Source organism: Podarcis pityusensis, assembly GCF_964106645.2.
Source record: "Podarcis pityusensis genome assembly, chromosome: 3".
NCBI classification, from domain to species: Eukaryota; Metazoa; Chordata; class Lepidosauria; order Squamata; family Lacertidae; genus Podarcis; species Podarcis pityusensis.
Window position 1 is genome coordinate 32,535,319 of NC_138026.1, and position 21,089 is coordinate 32,556,407.

General features: G+C 41.2%; 1 protein-coding gene across 2 annotated transcripts in view; it reads right to left on the minus strand.

Annotated features, from left to right (window-relative positions):
• The window catches only part of BMP5 (bone morphogenetic protein 5), a 56,500-nt gene that overhangs the window by 9,172 nt on the left and 26,239 nt on the right, over positions 1 to 21,089 (minus strand). For both annotated transcript variants that reach the window (XM_080998025.1, XM_080998024.1), the window contains 2 exons: positions 17,360 to 17,508; positions 355 to 552 (listed from right to left, as the gene is read on the minus strand). In XM_080998025.1, coding sequence (XP_080854151.1) covers positions 355 to 552; positions 17,360 to 17,508 — 347 coding nt within the window. The remainder of the gene's footprint in view (positions 1 to 354; positions 553 to 17,359; positions 17,509 to 21,089) is intronic.

Here is a 21,089-nt window from a genome sequence, read left to right on the forward strand (position 1 = left end):
GGGTGGGTAAAGCCACAACCCTGGCTTACTGTTACGTGCAAACCTGGGAATGTCGGCTGTTTCACTGCAACGAATCATGGTCAGTAAACCAATTACCAATCGTGCTACATGCAATCTCGCGTTTGGAGCAAAACAAACTACAAACCCAGGTTCAGGGTTGTAGCTTTTCCCTCCAAACATGAACCAGGAAGAGGAAAGATGGAACAATCTGCTAATCGTGGTAAACCATGGTTTATGGCTTACCATAACATGTGAACATGACCTCTGTGCTTCCCATTCTTTGTGGGGTGTGTCATTTACATGTCCTGTGTGTTCTCTACATGTTCTGTAGATATTATGCATTCTTTGTCTTACCCCCAACACTCTGCATTCTTGAGGAATCTTGCGGAGTGCTGGATTTGTTGCGGTTCTGATTTTTCTTTTTGTTGTTGGCAGCTCGGACAGATCGAAAAAGGACTTCGCTTGCTTTGAAGAAAGCAACCATGAATGGCTGTTTTGACTGAGGACCATGTCGTCCTATAAGGCCAGCAGATTTCACGTTGATACTCCTACCTGCAAAATAAATCAACATAAGCATATTTACCAAAACACAGAATAAGCTAAGCCAATTGGTGAAGGAGCCATGTTAGATTAACAACTCTGGAGCATTATTATTATTATTGTGCTATATTCAAAGTAGCACTGAGTAACAGCTATCTAGAGTAGACTGCCTACACACAGGGCCTCCATCTTGCCAGCAACCACAGTCAGTTTGTTGGCCCTGATCCAGCTCCCCACTGACTCCAGGAACTGGTCCAGCGCTTACACAGATGTTATCCTGATATATGTTACAGAGGAACAGAGTTGTGTATCATTAGTGTACTGATGGCACTTCACCTCAAATCTCCCAGAAACCACCCTGGATGGCTTCATGGAGATGTTAAATGGCATCAGGGACAAAATAGTACCCAGCAGTACCTCACAGCACCCCACAGAAATACCCCCCAATGTTTTTCTCTGAATTTGACCCCAGAGAGAGGACCAGAAGCACTGTAAAACAGTAGTCCCAATGCCCATCTCACAGAGCTGGTTCAAGAGGATACCCTGATCAATAGTATCAAGAGCTACTGAGAGATCAAGTAAGAATAATGGGCTTGCATTCTCTCTGTCCTTCTCCCGATAAAGGTCACCCAAGATGACAAAGACCTATCGATAACCAGGCCTGAACCTCAATTGGAACAGGTCAAGGTAATAATAATAATAATAATAATAATAATAATAATAATTTATTTATACCCCGCCCATCTGGCTGGGCCTCCCCAGCCACTCTGGGCGGCTTCCATAGAAACCAAAAATACAGTAAAATATCACACGTTAAAAACTTCCCTGAACAGGGCTGCCTTAAGATGTCTTCTGAATGTCAGGTATTTGTTTATCGCTTTGACATCTGCTGGAAGGGCGTTCCACAGGGCGGGTGCCACTACCGAGAAGGCCCTCTGCCTGGTTCCCTGTAGCTTTGCTTCTCGCAATGAGGGAACCGCCAGAAGGCCCTCGGCGCTGGACCTCAGCGTCTGGGCAGAACGATGGGGGTGGAGACGCTCCTTCAGGTATACTGGACCGAGGCCGTTTAGGGCTTTAAAGGTCAGCACCAACACTTTGAATTGTGCTCGGAAACGTACTGGGAGCCAATGTAGGTATTTCAAGACCGGTGTTATATGGTCTCGGTGGCCGCCCACCGGTGGCCGCAATCAGTTTCATCCCAAAGTATTTGCAACTGTTGAGCCACCACCTTTCCCCCAAAAGGGACCATTCATGACTGGGTGGTCATTGTCTCAAACCAATGGGCCCAGGCTTGATTATTTTTTCCTCAGGTGTGGTAGCATCACCGCTCCCTCCCACAAGCATACATTGACCACAGCTTGGATCCACCTGGTTGTACCACCTCAGCAAGCTTTTAATAAGCCAGGAGGGAGAAGGGAACATGTTGTTATTCACATCATTGCAAACACCTTGTCCACTTCAGGCTCCATCAACTGAAATGTAATGTGAAAGGCAGATATGCTAGACATACATAGAATAGCCTCACCTATTTTGAAAATGGTGTAGCGCTAGAAGAGAATGTTGTGTGTATTAGAATCCCACATTGTGATGGCAAAGTGGTCAACTTTTGTTTTAAAGCCACTATCCTCTTAATTTAAAAAAACAAGAACGGCAGATGGGGAATCCTGTATACTCGACACAAATCAATACGAAAGAGAAAGGCAGGCATCCTACATATTTATACTTTGAGTCATAAATAATTTCAAAGCATTACTCAAATTTCACCAAAAGCCTTAAGTATAGGTACAGCTGAGGCTTCAGTCTTTCAAGGAATAATATATAATAGAGGTTGAAATATGTACATGATTGACTCTAGTTTTACTCCCAGGGGGATGTACATATTTCTCTATAATATTTGTTCAGTCAGGACTGAGCACTACACTAGATTATAGACTGTGACCCTCCGGGGCAACCGGGGGTGGAGGAGTGTTGGAGGAAGGCGTTGAAAATGGAAAAAAAGGGGGGGAGCTAGTCACTAAAGCTGCATCCATATGAATTTCGAACAAATAAGCCCCCAGCTCTTAACAGAATTTATTTTGGCAGCCCGAACACCTTTGTGTCTCCACGTATTATGCAGAACCCTTCGTTCCGCCAGAAACCGAGACAGTGTCATGTGAAGCTATGCAGCTGTACAAGGGGAAAGCGTACAAAATTCCTTAAAATAGTAAAAGAAATTCTGAATTGCTAGCCTGGTTGGCAGCAACGTCCCTCTGATCTATAGCAAAGTAGGAGATGGGAAATGGTTAAAATCCTCTGAGAAAGAAGCATCTGCCTTGCAAATGTATCATGCCATTAAACTCAATCTCGCTTGAGAAAGAACTTACTAATAGTCATAGGAGTAAGCCTTAAACAAATAAGCATATAGGCTTCCCTTTTAAAGGCAAACTTACAGTGGCTCTCTGCCAGGGTCTATATTTCTTAGAAAAACTTCTATCATTGGCGTAAATGAAAGAGGCAGTTTGATTTGTGGTTAAGGCAGTTTCCATTCTACTTCCACTGTAACAAATGTATTAATTCAGCTCAGACTTCCTCCTCCTGGCAGCCCTTTTGCAGTAAAAAAGAGAAATTAGAAGTCGCAGCCAAATACCGTACCTTGAACTGACCCACTTCAATACATAAACACTTTTACAACATGTTTATTCAGGTGTAGCACTTTAAATTGCTTTAAGATGTTTCCAGTGACAGAGAAACCAGCAAAGGTGAAAAAAGGAGAACTGAGAAAGTTAAGCAGTTCGGGAGCGGAATGGAGTGGCCACACATTATGAAAAAATATATATGAAATAATTGCTGCTTCATGGAGGGGGAGAGTCTGGAAAGGAAAATATGTATTTGTTCAATTTCTAATTTCATTTAAATGATTGTGAAATAATATAGTGCAATTCATTGTTGAATGTGAAAGTCTTTAGCAAGTCGGATCTGGAAAACCTTTTACAGATTATTACAACCTGGACCAAACCACAGCGTTCCACATTTACCTTCCTTTTTCTAGGAGTCCTTCTGACGAGGCTCTCTGTTTTGTTGCAAGGACTTTCAATAATTTTATTTTACCTATAAAAGATTAATACCTTACTGGCAGACATTTCAGGAAATCTATTAGATGTATACGTCCTGAATACTATAAAGGTATGTGTGAGACATTAAAGGGAGTTCACTTTGGTTTTGAAGGATCACCCCCCCCCCCACACACACACACACTTTTGCTTCTCACAACCTAAGTTTTCTGAATTTACAAAAGTGTTTTTTGTGTGAGAAGCAAAAGTGGGGGGGGGGGGGTTGAACCTTCAAAACCAAAGTGAACTCCCTTTAAAATAATGTTTAATATTATTAAGTTTCCTGTCGGTTTCTTTTTAGATTTCAGCAGTGAGATGACTATTTAGATGCCACAAGCTAAGGTTTACTTAAGTCCTCAAGATATACAGAGATACTCTTAAAAATTAGTCTAAGCCCAAATACCCTTTGAACACAGAGGCAATTTATGTGACTATCTGCTGTTTACTTGATCTTTTGAACAGCCAAGGTAAGCTGCGAGAAACAGTTTTCCCCACCCCTCACCATAGAATTATGGCTGAGCACTTCTATTTTTCTACATAAAAAAACCAATAAATAATCGTTTATATTTCAAAAGGTTTGCTCGGCAGTAAACTCCCAATGACTACCATTCAACATAGCTCCACGTAAGTAAATTTAGCATTATACAAGTTGATAATTCTGGAGAAAAAAGCATGTTACAATCATCAAAGCACTTAATTCAGAATTGCCCCATTGGTCTCAAAACAACTACAAAATTAGTGGTTTCATAACTGAAGGCTCAGCTTATTTATTATGGCCAGGATCCAAACAACCATGCAACTAGTTCCATGCACCCAAGGGAGTTTGGGGCTTGTGTTTTCTGAGCAGCAGACCCTCATGCCACATAGCAAACCTCTTTCGAACCAGAGAGCCTTTCAAAAACAGTTTGTGATCATGAGCCTGCTATTCAAAGGGAAAATGTTAAACCGAATGGGACTTGCCTGAGGCACCTGGGTGGGTCTAAAGTAGCCATCAGTGTGTATAAATCAGTCAGTGTGCTTAAGTCATCTGATTATGGAATGCTTGCTAATAATTTTAATCAAATTCAGCTTGCTCAGATAAAAATAATGCATGCAACATAGATCTGGGAAGCACATACAGGAGTCACATGTACTACCATTTTGGGATTCTAATTGACAAAAAACCCTATGTGTTTCGTTTGTAGATTTCCACTAGACAGTTTCCAAAAAAGCAGTTGAGTCATTGCTGCAATCCATCCTTTCCCATGTCTGAAGAGTCCTCCCCACACATTGGAAGGCATATTTGAAGTGTGGAAAACAAGGGCCTTGTGTACGGGGGGGGGGGGTCGATGAGTTTCTGGCACACAACTTCATGTGCGTTTCTGGTAGCGAAATTCCAGAGATAATGAAAATTCTTTCTTTCAAAAGCAACCCTGATCAAATCATCTCTTTTAAGAAACTCACCCCAAACTACTACCTGTTTGAAAGATGCCAAAATTGTGTTTGGTCACAATGGCAGGAGATGACAGGTTATGCCCAAGAAACTTTAGAGCACAAGTCTATGTGTATCTAGGCAAAAATAAATTCCCACTGAGTTCAATAGGGTTCATTCTCAGGTAAATGAGTACAAGATTGCCTTATTTAACTAGCTTCTGCATTGATGGCTAAATCATGCGTGCATCACACTCTGAAATCAGTAGACCTAATTACCTGGTTTTACACTGAGTTGCCATGGCCACTGTGGAGAGGGATACTGCAATTAGTCACCCACTACAGAATTGCATAAGCTTTCCAAAACTTGTGATCACGTTGCTAAAGTTCATATTGCTTTGGCTAAGCATAAAAAACAGCAACTTGTAATGATTACCTTAAATGCAAGGCAGGCATTACGGCTCTAAATTTTGTTTCTTTCCAGTCTAGATGCTAATGCAGAGAACTCATTCTCACTCATCCACTTGCTCAAAAAAAATGCCCACCTCCTTACTTCTTTGGCTGCTGCTCTGACAGTGATCTGCTCTCCTCTTTCTCCTTCCCACCCTGATGCCTGGAATGCTGTGGCTGAGACAGTGGCATAGCATGGGTTGCCAGCAACCAGGGCCACACAGTGGCATTGGATGGATGGGAAACAGATGGAGTACATATTCACATCACCCAGGAGATCACAGCACAGATATAAGAAAAGAAGAGTCATTCTGTTGTCTAGAGAGGTCACTTCCTGGTTCACATGGAGAAGTCATTCTCAACAGAGCCCAGTGACAGAAGCACACAGCTGTATTGAGGCAGCGCAAGGTGCTGAGGTTTTGCAGCCCTAACAATTTTACGCCCAGGGCAATCACCGCTGTGCCCCCCCCCCCATGCTACACACTGGGCTGAGATGCAGTAAATGCTCTATGTGTTCTGGACAGCAACACATATCTGGGGAGAGGGGGAGAGGCAGTGACATGCTCCCCCAGGCAGTGTTCTGACACCTGCCTGTCCCAGCGTGTCACAGCCTGTCCCAGAGAGCCAGCGTGGTGTAGTGGTTAAGAGCTGTAGACTCGTGGACTTCCGGGGTGGCGCCATTGGCAATGGCGGACTCCCTCTGAATTGGAGGGACTAGCTCCGCGCGAAATGGGTCTTTTCCGCTACGGCGAAGTGGGGACCCTTTTAAAAACCACAGGCGGATGAAGCCTGTGACCATGGGACTCGGCGGGCACCCTTAGCGCCCCCCCAACCCGCAAAGGAACCCACTAACGGGCTCCGAAGCGAAGAGGGGGAAGTGGCGCGGTACTGTGAGTCAACTGCTATTTCCGTGGAGCGAAGCCGCACAGCCGTTGCCGGAGAGCGCTGCCTTTTTCCTGGGACAATTTGGCTTCTAAAATAAGCACCTGTGAGTACTTAAACTTTGAACAATTGGACTTTAAATAAGGACTTGCGACCAGAAAGGAATTGGACTTAAAAATTTTATTTCAATTTGGTACTGAAACGGGAAGGTCTAAACAGGAAGTCAGCCTTCCATTTCTTTGTAGACAGAATAAAGCAAAGACAACGTAAACTAGAGCTCAGAAAATCGCTTTTAAAGGATTGGCTTTCATCATTTAAAATTGTTGAACCCCCCTTCGGCAGCAGGAGAAAAAGGGGAATCTTTTCTGGACTGTTTAAACCTGCAGAAGTGAGTTTAAAGTAAAGTAACTTTCCATCGTCCTGACCCTGGAGCGGGGTGTCAGGACTGACGTTTGAAGCTCATTGACCAGAGACAAACGCTTTTGACAGATAGCTAAAAGAAGAGAAACATAGTGATTCCATTGTTTCCTTTCGCACCTTAAAGGAACAAATATTGACAAAATATCTGAAAAAAGGAAACTCTGTTGCTAGACTTGTCTTTAAAAGAAAGATTAAATAGAAGTTTTCCCCCTAGAGGGAGACTGTGAAACTGTAACCAACTCTTGGGAGCTGGCAGCTGTTACAGATTACAATCGTGGGAATAGACATCTGACCTTCAGGACAATGTATTCAGAAGCTCTGTTGTGTGCTTTCTATAAAACAAATGCCCTACTGGAACAGCTACATGAGAAGATGAATTTGATGGCTGATTCGATTAGAAATTTTGAACAGGCAGTGGGAAATTTTGAACAGGCAGTGGGAAAATATGTGGAGCCCACCCAGGAATTAAATCAGGAGTGTGCCCTGACAGAACAGGCCCAACAGGAATATGAACTTTCGGATTTGATAAATGAACTTGGAAAAAACCAGATTTGGAAAGAAAAAGTTTGGTTTGGTTTGGAAATGGGGGGTTGGATAGACCCTCCTATGCAGGGATGTTTGGACTTTCCAAGTCTGGCAATGGGCCGTGAGATGTTTGGGATTGTGGGGGCTCTCAATTTTGGAGGGATTTTGAAACATGTTTTTAAATACCACATGGAATTTAGTGTCGATTATGGAAAAGGGGCTGATCTGTCGAGAAGGGTCAAAAATATTGCTAAGCTGGAGTTCCCACGAGTGAAACGAGCAGGAGACAAGGGAAAATACAGTTACAAATATGAAGAAGAGCTGCGGAAGGGACATGGAAGAGACTTAAGGGCCTCGGATATTAGGATACCAGGTTAATGTGCCAGATCGATGGGATAACAAGGACTGACAAAACCCGGGACCAGGAGGAAGGGACGCTGGATGAAGATTGGATTTGTTTTTTTCACTACTAGGACTGTTTTACAAAATTGATGAATGTTAGAAAAATGTTGGAATGAAATTACTTGGCTTTAGTAAAAATGTTTAAAGAATTATGCAAGAATATTATGGTTATGAGAAGTTGGTAAAAATAAGATTTAAGTTTTAAGTTTCAAGGTTTCTTATAGTAAGATAAGATTAAAATAGTTTGAGGTAATGTAATGACAGAATATTATGAAATATGGAAAGGATTTGCTGTGACAATTAACAACCAGGATACAAGGAAGGGGAGGAGGAGGAGGTCAAGGAAAGAGGGTAATGATAGTTGAGGAGTTGAGAATAATGGATTTGTTTTTAAATGTTTTTAAATGTTTGTGGTGTATTTTTGTTTTGTTTTTTCTCTCTTATTTTGAATTTGTATATGTATGGTTGGAAGTGGCTTGTTTTTCTCTTTTTCTACTTTGTTTTTCTTTTGTAACTTTAAAAAAAAAAATTTTCAATAAATATCATTTTTAAAAAAATAAGAGCTGTAGACTCGTAATCTGGTGAACCGGGTTCGCTTCCCCACTCCTCCACATGCAGCTGCTGGGAGACCTTGGGCTAGTCACACTTCTCTGAAGTCTCTCAGCCCCACTTACCTCACAGAGTGTTTGTTGTGGGGGAGGAAGGGAAAGGAGATTGTTAGCTGCTTTGAGACTCCTTTGCATAGTGAGAAAGCGGGATATCAAATCCAAACTCCTCATCCTCTTCTTCTTCTTCCCCTGCACTGCGAGGTCTGGGATAGTGTCATGCAGTTGTGAAATATGTTAGAACTTATTTACTTGTCCCAATAAGGCCATTTATAAACATGGGGTATGAATTTATTTATTTTCTCTTGATAGGTGCACAAATTTATTCTAACTGCTGGGTGAAGAATGCCCTCTCAGTTTTGCAGCATCACCAACAAGACCACATTTTTGGCGACATTCTCAGAGGGGTCGGAAGGGGGACCCCCAACTTCTCCTTCACAAACAAAGCATCTAGAACGGCACCACTTCATGATGTTGTGGCAACCAAGAGAAGGGGTAATGGGAAAGGAACAAGGTGGCCTGGCTAGCCACTAACTGCAAGTGCTCTGTGATTTTAAGAAAAGATGCTGTCCACCCTCATCTTTACCGATAAGCTCCTCTGCCTTCCCAAATTTTAAAACTTTCACCAGTCCGAAGGTTAATTTTTCTTCCCACTGTTGTCCACTCAAATCCCACTACAGTCAAACCTCGGTTCTTGGACAGCTCCGTTTTTTAACGTTTCGGCTCCCGAATGTCTGACACGGCTTCTGCTTGAGTGCAAGAAGCTCTTGCAACCAATAGGAAGCTGCACCTTGGTTGTCAAACAGTCTTCCGGAACAGATTACGTTCGACAACCAAGGTTTGACTGTACCTCTGAAAGGCTCAACACAGCTCTAATTATTTTTTAAGCTGTTGGCTTGACAGGCAAAATGAACTTTCTTTATCCATCTGATTCTAAAGAAAACCATAAGCTGCTATAAGGGGTTTTTGAATTGCAAATTACAAGTGCATTTGCATGGAAGGAAATTCCTTGTCATTTTTCACCAATACTTTCTACAACTTGAAGGTAGCTATAGCTTTTCAAAACATTTGGCTAGCAAAAGAAAAAGGGGGGGGGGGGGAGGCCAAGCTGACACTACTAATTTAATTCCACTCCAAACCCAATTTCTTTCATTTAGTCTCATTACACACTATATTTAATTTTGCCCATTGATGCGTAAAGAAAATACGTTTCGGGAATTTGCAAGGAAAACTCCCCACCTCAATCTGTAAATCTTTCTTCAGGGATTATAAAAGAGCTCAAACTGACATGCTGCTTAGGCCTTTGTAAGTCTGACGTTGCCCAAAGAAACCATTTTCATTGATGCATTAGCACAAATAATTATCATGCCAGAATAATCTTTTCATATAATCTTTGTTATGGAGTAATAAGAAACAGGAGGAAGGCAAGCAGTTCAGGGGAGGAGGAAAGGGATATGTCGGTGACCCAGGACCCAACCTTGGAGAGGCAGCAATGCAATTTCAAATGTTTCACATACCCCAACCCAAATGTTGGCTGCAGGAGGAGGGAAGGAAGGAGGGAACACATTTGAGACGTGTCTCTAGGGACACTGGATTGCTGGTGAATTCCAATGCAAGCTGGTCTTATCTGCACTGTCCAGAATCCACATATGTGTTGGAACTTAGTTATTCAGCATCTTTCACACACATGGAATCATAGATTAGTAGAGTTGGAAGGGACCCCAAGGGCCATATAGTCCAGCCCTCTGAATGTTCCAACACAGTTCTCAACTAAGAGAGAGAATTTAACAATTATACAGTGGTATCTTGGTTTATGAATTTAATCCATTCCAGAAGTCCGTTCTTAAACCAAGGCATTCTTTCCCATAGCAGAGGGGACTCAATTTACAAATGGAACACACTCAACAAGAAGTGAAACATGTTCTTATTCCAAGGCAAAGTTCACAAACCAAAACACCTACTTCCAGGTATGCAGCGTTCTTAATCCAAGTTGTTCATAAACTAAGCTGTTCTTAAACCAAGGTACCAATGTATTTAAAATTTTTGATAGAAAAACGTTTTAGAATTGCACAACTATGGACTCAAATGCACATTTCAATGCAGAAACAGATTGATTCCCACTCCTCAGCCTTCTGCAAGCCAGCTCCTCTACTGTGTGGCAGAAACCTGTTGCCCAGTCCCAAACTGCCCCATATTTTCCTCCACCTGAAATATGCTTTGGAGGACAAAGAAATTGCATCACCAGCTGCTCCATCTCACCTTTAGCAGGGGAGGGGAGAGAGATGTTGAGAACAAAGGGGCTGAGTGGGAAAGCTGGGAATGTGAGAGTGAAGGACCAGGAGGTGAAGGAAGCCTCCTCCCACCAACACTTTCCACCCCATTTGTTAAATATCACAGGCTATTAACTAGTTAGAAATATGTGTGGCTGCCACTGGGACTTCCATTCTCCTAACTGCTAAACCATGCAGAGAGTTGTTAGGAGACCGCTGGTCCCCTGACAGAGCTCATGTTCGCAGAATGGTTTAACAGTCAAACTCCCTTCTCGGTTGGGAATTCTGGGAATTGTAGCTCTGTGAAGAGAATAGGGACCTCCTAAGAACCCGTAGCAACCTTAACAACCTACAGCTCCCAAGATTCTTTGAGGGAAGCCATGACTGTTTAAAGTGGTTTAGTACTTTTAAAAATGTACAGTGGTACCTCAGGTTACAGACACTTCAGGTTACAGACTCTGCTAACCCAGAAATAGTACCTCGGGTTAAGAACTTTACTTCAGGATGAGAACAGAAATCGTGCTCTGGCAGCACGGCAGCAGCAGGAGTCCCCATTAGCTAAAGTGGTATCAGGTTAAGAACAGTTTCAGGTTAAGAACGGACCTCCAGAACAAATTAAGTTCTTAACCCAAGGTACCACTGTATAGTGCAAATGGGCGCCACGGTGGGATGCACGTATATGTGTAAGCTGTGCCATGCAACCTGTCCACCACAAAGGGTGGGGGTAGATCATGGTGGGGAAGTTATATGGGCCTTTACACCTCATTTCATACTATTTCCTACATGGGATCAGGGTCAGGGGTGCATAAACGAAAGGCTCATTTCTCCTTCCCACTGCTTATAGTGAATGGGAACCCATCTTTAAAATTCATTTGTTTGGCATTAAAAATGAAAGTCTAAAGAGCTAAATTCTTAAGACTGAACTGTAGCCAAATGGTTTTAAAAAATAAAAATCCATCTCATGGCTAAGGTCAGAATTAGTAGAATTAATTTGACAGAGTTGCTTTGGGGTTTATCTGTACATGCTGAAAATGATATCTGAAAAGCACTTTAAGGCAAACCTCTTGAAAGATTTATGAATATTTCAGGGGAATGTTTTACACATTCTTTCAGTGCGGCCTGACAGATTACTTAAAAAAGAGAAAAATGTTGTAATCATTGTAGAAAATGTGCTCATGAAATACTTGACCCACCATTCCAATTTAATACAGTTCCAGCTCTGAATGGTGTGTAGGAGTGTTGCTTTTTATCCCAGTTTGACTCATTTGTAATGATCACAAAAAGATGATAGCATGGAAAGTAAACAGGAATCCTTAATAAATGACTTCATTAAAGGAACGAAAAGGACAGTGATTTTTCAAACAAATGTACCTCTTTTCATATCTAAACGACAGTTATCTTCTGTATTAAAGTGATTCTGTATCAGCCCAGTCTCCCATTGATCACACTAACACTTTCTGATGTGTATTAAACGAAGCCAAAAATGTCCTCAATCATTTGTTACACTGCATAATTGAGAGTTGTGTTCTGTGTTATACATCAGTGGAGCCCAGCAGCATCTGAATCATGTCCCAAAATGTTTACAATCTCTTTTATACACTGAATAAGACGTATATTCAGCAGGGCTGCAGAGAAAATTTGCTATTTATAATAAATGGGAAATACACAATGCAAACTTGATGGGCTACTGTGAATAGACTCCACAGGGGGAAACCCACTGGTATTTAAGAAACTATTGCAAACAAGAGATTAAATAATAGCATTCAGGAACAGGCTTGCATAAATAGAAAACCCAGAAATAAAACAGAACAAGGCCTAGACGCCAGAATGTACAATGTGCTGTATAGCATTTCAATTACTTTGTGTGATAAGCATCAAATGAGAGGGGGCAAACAAAACTGAAAACTCACAACAACAGCATTCCCTTGGGACAATTCTTACACTGTGAAACTCTCAGATTAGATGCCTCCCAAATTAGATGATTGAAATCTGTAATCAGATCTCCTGTTACTTTAAATGTTTGGAGAGAGAGAGAGAGAGAGAGAGAGAGAGAGAGAGAGAGAGAGAGAGAGACTGAGAAAATAAATACAGCTATGGAAGCAATGGGAAGGAAGATCAGTCCCCCCACCAATTTCCTAGTGAAAAATTCTCCTCTTAAAGTTGTTATTTGCCCCTGCAGGGAACACCTACAGATATTTTCCTAACAGATCAAACAGCACCTTCAGGAAGGAAAAGTGATTTTCATCAAGAAAAATGATGGGTAGAGGAGAAAGACTAGCCACCTTCCCCAGTGGTCCCACAGTGGCTTTTAACAAGAAATCAAAGAGATGGTGATCCAATCACAGTTCTCCATTGACTCATCTACTTTGGCCTTTAGCCTCACCCATTAAAACCAACCCATTAGCTAACACTGGAATGGATTAATCCAATGGTTCCTAAACTTTTCTTTCCCACTTGATAATTGCTAGGGATCTTGGCAGACAACTCAATGATTTTTCTGCCTGTTGCAGGAACTGTAACGCACGGTGCTAAATCCTGTATGGTTTTTAATTTCCATTTTGCAGACATGCCATGAATGAAGGAACATAGTTTGGGAACCCCGGACTAATCCACATCTTCATAAACCTTACAGCTCTAGACTTAAAAACGAACATAATATTTCGATGAATTTCATCCTACATATTGAACCAACCTGAACCCTGTGATCATCAGCTGAAGCCCTTCTTCATGTGCCTTCTCCACAAAAGGTCTGGATAGCGGCAACACCAGAGTGGGCCTTTTATGTGTGGCTCCCCACTTGTGTAATGCTCTCCCCAGGGAGACTCACCTGACACCTTCATTACATATCTTCAGGCACCAGGCAAAAAACGTTTCTCTGTAATAAAGCCATGGGCTGATTAAAATTCTACGGACTTTAAAATGTGCTTGTGGGAGAGGGAAAATTGGATTGTTTTTGTTTTATTATGTATTTTGTGTTCTCATTTTGTATTTTTATGTTGTGAACCGCCCTGTGATCTTTAGATGAAGGGCACTATACAAATTAAATAAATAATAATAAAAATACATATTGCTTTTCAGCAGAAGCATGTTGTTTCCTTACAACCTCAAAAAAACGTAAACCACAAAAGCAGACTTCAGTTTCTTTTGTTCTATTTTATGTATCAAAACACAGGTGCTGATACACAGGATGTCAAAAATCTTAAAGAATGTTCTGTGTATATGAGAAAGGAGTGCAAGATATTTCTCCTGAAGTTTTCTGAAGCTACATACATTTTACACTGAAATTCAGTAACTTGCCTCTCATGTCTTGTATCAGTGTAAGAGTCATCAACTCTCCTTTAAGACCATAAATGTTTTCAGTCACCAAAAGCCTAGAATGAAAACTTCAAGGTACCCAGTGGATTATTGGAAAGAGATAGGCAGACATTAGAAGGGAGAATTAAAACAACAACAACATGATCCTTTATTAATTTACTGCAGCCCTGGGGAAACTAAATTGTATGTTGACAGCTTCCATATGTGTTTTGTTGCTCTTTGGACCTACAATTCAATATAAAATGTGGTTTTAGCAGAAAATCAGCTACATTTCATTCAGAAATGATGCTTATGGTACAAAATATCATTTTTAAAAAATGGATTCCAATGCCATGTGGCCTTTTGTACTTTTCTCAGCATTATCGGGGGAGAAACATGAACTATAACAACCAGACATTTTCCCATAGAATAGATGTTCTCAATATATGGTTATTTCATACCACATATTTTTCTTTCCTGCTCCTAGTATAACAAAGGATTTACAGTTAAGAGCCACAATCCCAAAGGAAAGCCATAAGGAATTTGTTTTAATTCAACAAGACTTAAGGACCAAAGCTCACAGCAAAAGTGATGGGGCTGAAATCTAGGTTACACAGACAATGTTGCAACTGGAAGAGGCAGTCCCTGGCTTTTGTCAACGGTATGAGACAAGCTAACCAGTGATCTGGGTGTGTGGTAAAGCCTACATTCAGAGCAGAGTGCATGCCTATTTGCATACTAGATCATGTCACCCACGTTTCTCTATGCTTAAAAGAGTACAAAAACTAGCACCAAAAGCCCTCCAGCACCACATCAGATATATTTCAGTGGAATCTGCTTCTGTTTCCCTTTTGCATGAATGGACACTTCAATTGCTTGAAATTTCATTTAAAGATTAGGTAAAACTGATGGAATGTTGTTGTTTTTCCAAAGGCCCTTTCACAGGACCACTGTATCTGTGGTGGCTCACAAAAATGCCTGTCTGGTTCAGCTTCTTGTCAGTTGCCTTGGGTCACCGGCCACAACAGAATCAAGCGATTTCCATATGTGAGTTTTAATTATCTTTTCTGATCATGTTATAAAGCACAATTAACCTGCTCAGAAGTTTTTAAGCAGCAAGCCCAGGCCCAATTGCTGTGTGCATTGGACCAAAGTCAACAGTACATTTTTTTCCTCTTTACTGAGGTTTTCTTATGTCTATTAATTTAATTTGAACCGTCAGGATTTCCAATGGTAGCACCAAAACCAAAAATAGAGTTTTCAGTTTGTGTTCTGGCAATGCAATCATTTGACTCCTTTGGTAGTATCTATACTAACATATTATACTGACCTTATTCCTAGCTAGCCTAGTGGAGTTTATTTGGGCTTTGAGCCATTACCTTTCTTTGTAATTGATTAATTAGGGTTGCCGTATTTCAATAAGTGAACTTTCTTTTTGGCAAGGAGAAGTTTTTGAGATATTTAAAAATTTTGCACTTCTGACATTTAAGTGATTTGCGCCCGCACACCGTTTCTGACGGCCGAATCCTGCCTATGTCCAGGAAACCTAAATTAATACTTAGATTATATAGGCAAAGGACCCCTGTTTACATGAATTCAGTTGCACTGCCATAATCCTGCACTAATCAGAGCCACTGCCCAGACATGAGACTTATGCAAGTGCATGTCTGAATTGCAGCAAAAGTAGGACATTCTGCATGTGTTCCCTGCATCAGTGAAAACACCATGACTTGCAATGTTGTACTCAGTGCTATTTTTCTATTTTAAAAAAAAGAGGTGCTGGAGCTCACTATGAATGCCTCCCTTATAATGGCAATGGTGCCCATCTGAGAGGTGCTGGAACTGAGTTCCGTCGAGTTCAGGGTTTAAAAAGCTGTGGTTGTACTGGTGAAAGAGCTACTGCATTTTGTTCACCATCTCCAAGGTTACTGAAATATCTTTTATCCAATATATTATGTGCCAATGAACTGCTGGGTTAGACGACAAAACTACCACCAGCATGGAAAAATCAGTCGTTTTGTTTTCTCTCTATTTCCCATTTTTTACAGCCTTAAGTTCAGTTTTCCAAGGTTCCACATCAGCTTATGAATTAAAAAACAAAAAAGTCTTCACAAAAATTGATTAGCATTTTTTTCTGCATTTCTAATATACACATTTTCTATCCAATTTTGTCATCCAGACATATAGATTGTAACAATCTCTGATGCTCTGTCTCTCTAAGAAGAAGAGAAGAAGAGTTTGGATTTGATATCCCGCTTTATCACTACCCTAAGGAGTCTCAAAGCAGCTAACATCCTCCTTTCCCTTCCTCCCCCACAACAAACACTCTGTGAGGTGAGTGAGGCTGAGAGACTTCAGAGAAGTGTGACTAGCCCAAGGTCACCCAGCAGCTACATATGGAGGAGCGGGGAAGCGAACCTGGTTCACCAGATTACAAGACTACCGCTCTTAACCACTACACCACACTGGCTCTCTAACCCCAATGCCGAGGGTGTTGTCAGGTCATTCCTTCTAACGCATTGCCTCTTTAATTATATATTTAATTTTTATTCCACCCTTTCGCCCAAAGGAGTCCAGGGTGGCAAATTGTAGGCAAATTTTAAACAATGCTTGCAGACCTTACATCAGTAAGTAAAATAAATGCAGTATTTCCCCATTACCAGAAGAATCAGTCCAGCTTACTTCGGCCATTAAGAGCTCTGTGTGCATTTCCGTTATTCCCAATCAGCCCTCCCTCCTTGCACATTGCAAGTTGCTCATGATCTGGACCAAGAGGAAGCGAGAGAGAGAAAGTTGCTGTTAAGCCCAGTAGGGTTTCCTTGTCATGTGGCCATTGGACCTTCACATGGAGGGTTGTAATAAAATCACAGGACAAGAGGGTATACAGTCCATAAAATTTGTATAATTTATGGACCTTATGCAGCATAGATATCTACTCTGCCCAGGTAAATATAGTATAGTTCATAAGGGAGTCAGTAACTGGAAGCCCCAGTATAAAACCTGGCCTTCTAATAGCTGCAGTCTTCCCCATCCCCTGCCCCAAGAAAGAGAGCAAAGAGATCTGTGGAAGGAGGCCTGATTATAGAAATGATACTTGCTAGCTGGCTGCTGTGCAGGAGTAGAAGTTCATGGATAGGTCTTGTCCCTCCAGCACCTTAGAGTGGCCACCCAACAAAATCAGTTGCTGGCTTGGGATCTATGCTACATATAACACCAGCTTCATAACACCACTGTCAGTCATCACCAGAAATGTGCTGCTTTGGCACAGTAATACATGATGCAAAGGATCTGTATGGTAAGTGGTTACACATGTCAGTCAGATTCCCACGTGGAGTCGCATGAATTATGTTTACAGAGTCTTTCACACATTCTAAAATGTAGAGCATCCCACAAGTGCGTAAACGACAGGAAAACCACCAAAAAATGAAAGAAAAATATCTATTTTGGAATGAGTTATGTAAATGTAGCTTACCATCCATCATTTCTGCACAGAGCTGCAATCCTAAATTATTCTGTGGATTAATCACCCAGTGATTGCTGGTCACGGTGATGTCAAACACAAGCCAGCCAACGTCAAATGCTTGAGCCCGTCTTGTATCTAACAGAAACAGGTCTGCGTCCCTAGTTTAGAAAATAAAGAGATAACATTTAGAAATTAAAAGTAAATTATGTCTTGGATTTAGACTTTGCTTCTGCCAGTAAAGCGTTTGTCCTGGCGTTGCAACAGCAATGCTGGAAATGGGTGGATGACATCACTGACATTTCTTTTGGAAATAAAGGCTGTGGTCCACAAACCAGAGAACTTCAATCTTAGTTGTCGTCGGTGATTCATAAACACTCTTCATTTCTCTTAAGGGAAATCTTTTCTGTATTGTGTCTGTTAGCTGTGCTCTGCTAGTTCCATGTAATATATATGCAATGAAGAATTTCAGTGTGTACATGAAACATCTATCTTTGATCGAGCAGAGGCTTCTATGAGTGAAATGGAGGCAATTTTCTCACTCCTTCTGCATTTCCACACATGCCCCCTCCCTCATCAGTTCCATGATTATTGAGGGACCCTTCAGAACCATATGCAAGTGGAGGGACGAATCAATCAAACTTGCCTCCTTCCCTGTTAAACTGCTGGAAACCTCTGCTGGATCAAAGAGCCTTCTGTCGGTGCACAAAGGATGTCATTGGACACAATCCATAGAAAATAACAGAAAAGCCCTGCACGCATCAGGCTTTTGAACATGCCAATGGTATTTTGAGCAGTTCCCCCCTCCCAATGATTATTAGGAGAAAAGTTATATATTTATTTGGTTTACTGTGGGGTCCAATGAAAACCACACTGAAAATCAGGTCAATTAATCTAGATAGGACTTGTAGACATTAGAGCCTCAACAGCAAAACCTTTTCCAAACTCGGTCAGTAGTTTAGATGTTTTAGCTCTATAGCTCACAGATATTTCTGGAAACACCAAACCTAAAGATCATCACTTCACCCACTTCTTACTAATGGAATATTTGCATTAAAAATTACTTATGGTGAGGAGCGTGGATGTGGCAAATCTAATCTTAAAAGTTCATTCATGGCTTAATATGCCCAACAAGCTATTCCACTCACACACAAAAGTCTTATACAGTGTATAGATTAAGAAAGTAAATGTAGCTCTTGGTTCTGTAAAAATAAATAAGAGTTGAGCCATATAGTATATCCCTTGTTGCAGTTAAATTAAACTTGGCTTGTCGTATTCATATTTCAGGGCAATGTGTGTTTTTCAAAACTAGCCATTTAAATTGTGCATGTAATTCCTACATTTGCTCATCCATAACGGTTAACTTAACTAATCATTTACATGATGAAATTGGAAAATTGGATACCTGTGAATTTTCCTTCTGGCACCCTCCCTGGGCAGCAGTACAACAGATGGGTTGTTCAAGCTTCCAACCACTAGGAGAAAAAGACTCCAGGTAGAGGCTGAAAACAGACATGCTGGTATTAGGAACCACGGCTCTGTTTTGAATCCAGATCTATATAACCTATTTTTCCAAACTTGCCAGGCTGTGTGGGTATGATGTAAAAGGCACTTGCTGGGCTCACATGGACTTTCTCCAGGGCTTAAATGAAACTACACACTGTGCAGAGGTACAAAAGAATAAGTGTTAAGAGCTGGGTTGAACTTTCCCCTTCATACTTCACAGAAAGCCTAGCATCCCCTTCTAAAGGGCAAATGAAATGCCATAGCACCAGCTTCTATTTATTCCCACAATTATGCACAGAAGCTTTAAGTTCTGAGCACACACCCCTGGGAGAAAAATGCAAAGTTCTGTGGTGATTTAAGCCTATTTTTTTTAATGAGGTGAGAAACCGGTGCTTGGGCTATCCCACCTCAGGCTACAGATTGGAGGAGGGGTATCACATGCTCCTCATAAACACCTAGCATCTCAAGCTTGTAGCCTAGCCATCCCATAAACATGCTTGTTTTCTAAGTGCAGGGAGCGTTTCTGTGTGAAGCATTAAATAATGTGTGCCCTCCCTCAACTACTGTTGGAAGCGGTACAGTTCAGTTACCACCTCAGTGAGGGCTCAAGTTCCACATGATGCCACAATCTCCTGATTGATTGTTTTCTGTATGCATGTATTTTTACTAGATTTCTGGCTGCACAGGGTGAAGAGTGCTTAGTCCTTTCTCATGCATAGTCATTTCAGGAGGTAGTTCTAGTGATCAGACTCACCCTTCTAAAGTTGAATTTTTGGGGTACCTGCATTCACATGCATGCAGGCACACACAAACACACACACTTGGGAACGCATACCTCAATTTATTCTTCACCCAGTGCACTCCTACTCCTAGTTTGGGAACTGGTGTCCACACAAGGTTAGCCATGATCCATATCTATCCTGCAGTGTCCTGAAGAATGACCTAGCTGTGTTTTAAGCCAGTATTGTATATACATCCCATGTTGGGGGTAATTATGATTTTTAAAAGGGCATATGAGGAAAGAGATACCCCTTCCTCCAGTGCCACTCCTGGAATAAAATTTGCCACTCCAAACAAGCATGCTGAGCTGCTGACCACAACATACTACAAGAAGTATGAAAATGCTGAGGAGAATCATAACGAGCTGAGGAAAAAACTATTTCATTAACATGAAAACACTGCCATGATCCAAGAAATGCCAGTGACAGGTGGGATGGAAATCTGTCCAGGTAAGGGATCTTAAAGGAAAATTCACAGGTAATACCTTTTTTTTATTTTTCCATTCATAAGTATACCTTTTTTTATTTTTCCATTCATAAGTATGTTTACTATTCCAGATGAACATGAAGAATGGCATGGCCCCTTGGCAGAGTGTGACTTACAGAGCAGAACTGAATATTTATGTTGAGTCGCTGATGTTGACAGTTCCAGTTAGTATGATAAGTAATGCTCAGATATATTGTGAATAGGTTGCACAGCCACTGTACCCATAAGCAGGATTCTGTAAGCAGACGTTTCCTGAGATAGTCTGCACCAGCAAGGATCAAAATGTGACAAATGTGTTATCTGATTTGCCTTTGAGTCAAATTGCCAGCAGCTATCTCCTAGCCATGAAACAAGCCTTGTCAGTGGTTTATGTTGAAATGATACCAGGTCATGGTCTAGGGTTCTGATGTCTTACAGAGGTCGGCCACATACCACTATGAAATTCTAAAGCAAAACATGATTCAGGAGGAAAGGGCAACCCTTCATTTCCACCCTGGTTTACTTGCCTCATGCAGCACAATCCTATGTATGTTTAGTTAGAATTAAGTCCAACTGTGTTCAGGGGAATGTAATCCCTAGTTTGTGTGCTTAGGATTTAAGGAATGGAAGTATTCCTCTGCTGGAATGTGTGCAGATAAATAAACGCAACTGAAATTCTGACACTTAGGCTGCAATTCTATCCACACTTACCTGTGAGTAAGCACCACTAAGCATAGAAGAACTTGCTCAGGAGTAAACAAATAGTAGGGATAGGGAATGAATTTGATTCAGTTCACATTGAAAGGCAGACCTAACCAATTTTCACTTTCTGAAACAATACAGAAACTGAAATATAGCTACTGCTCTAAATTCGCACTTTGCAGAATTTTGCAATGCAGTTCTCCAGCTGAATAATGTGTGTTAAATAAAAATGCATATGGTGGTCAAAACAGCATTATGTTAGAGAAAATGATAAAAATGTGTATATTAC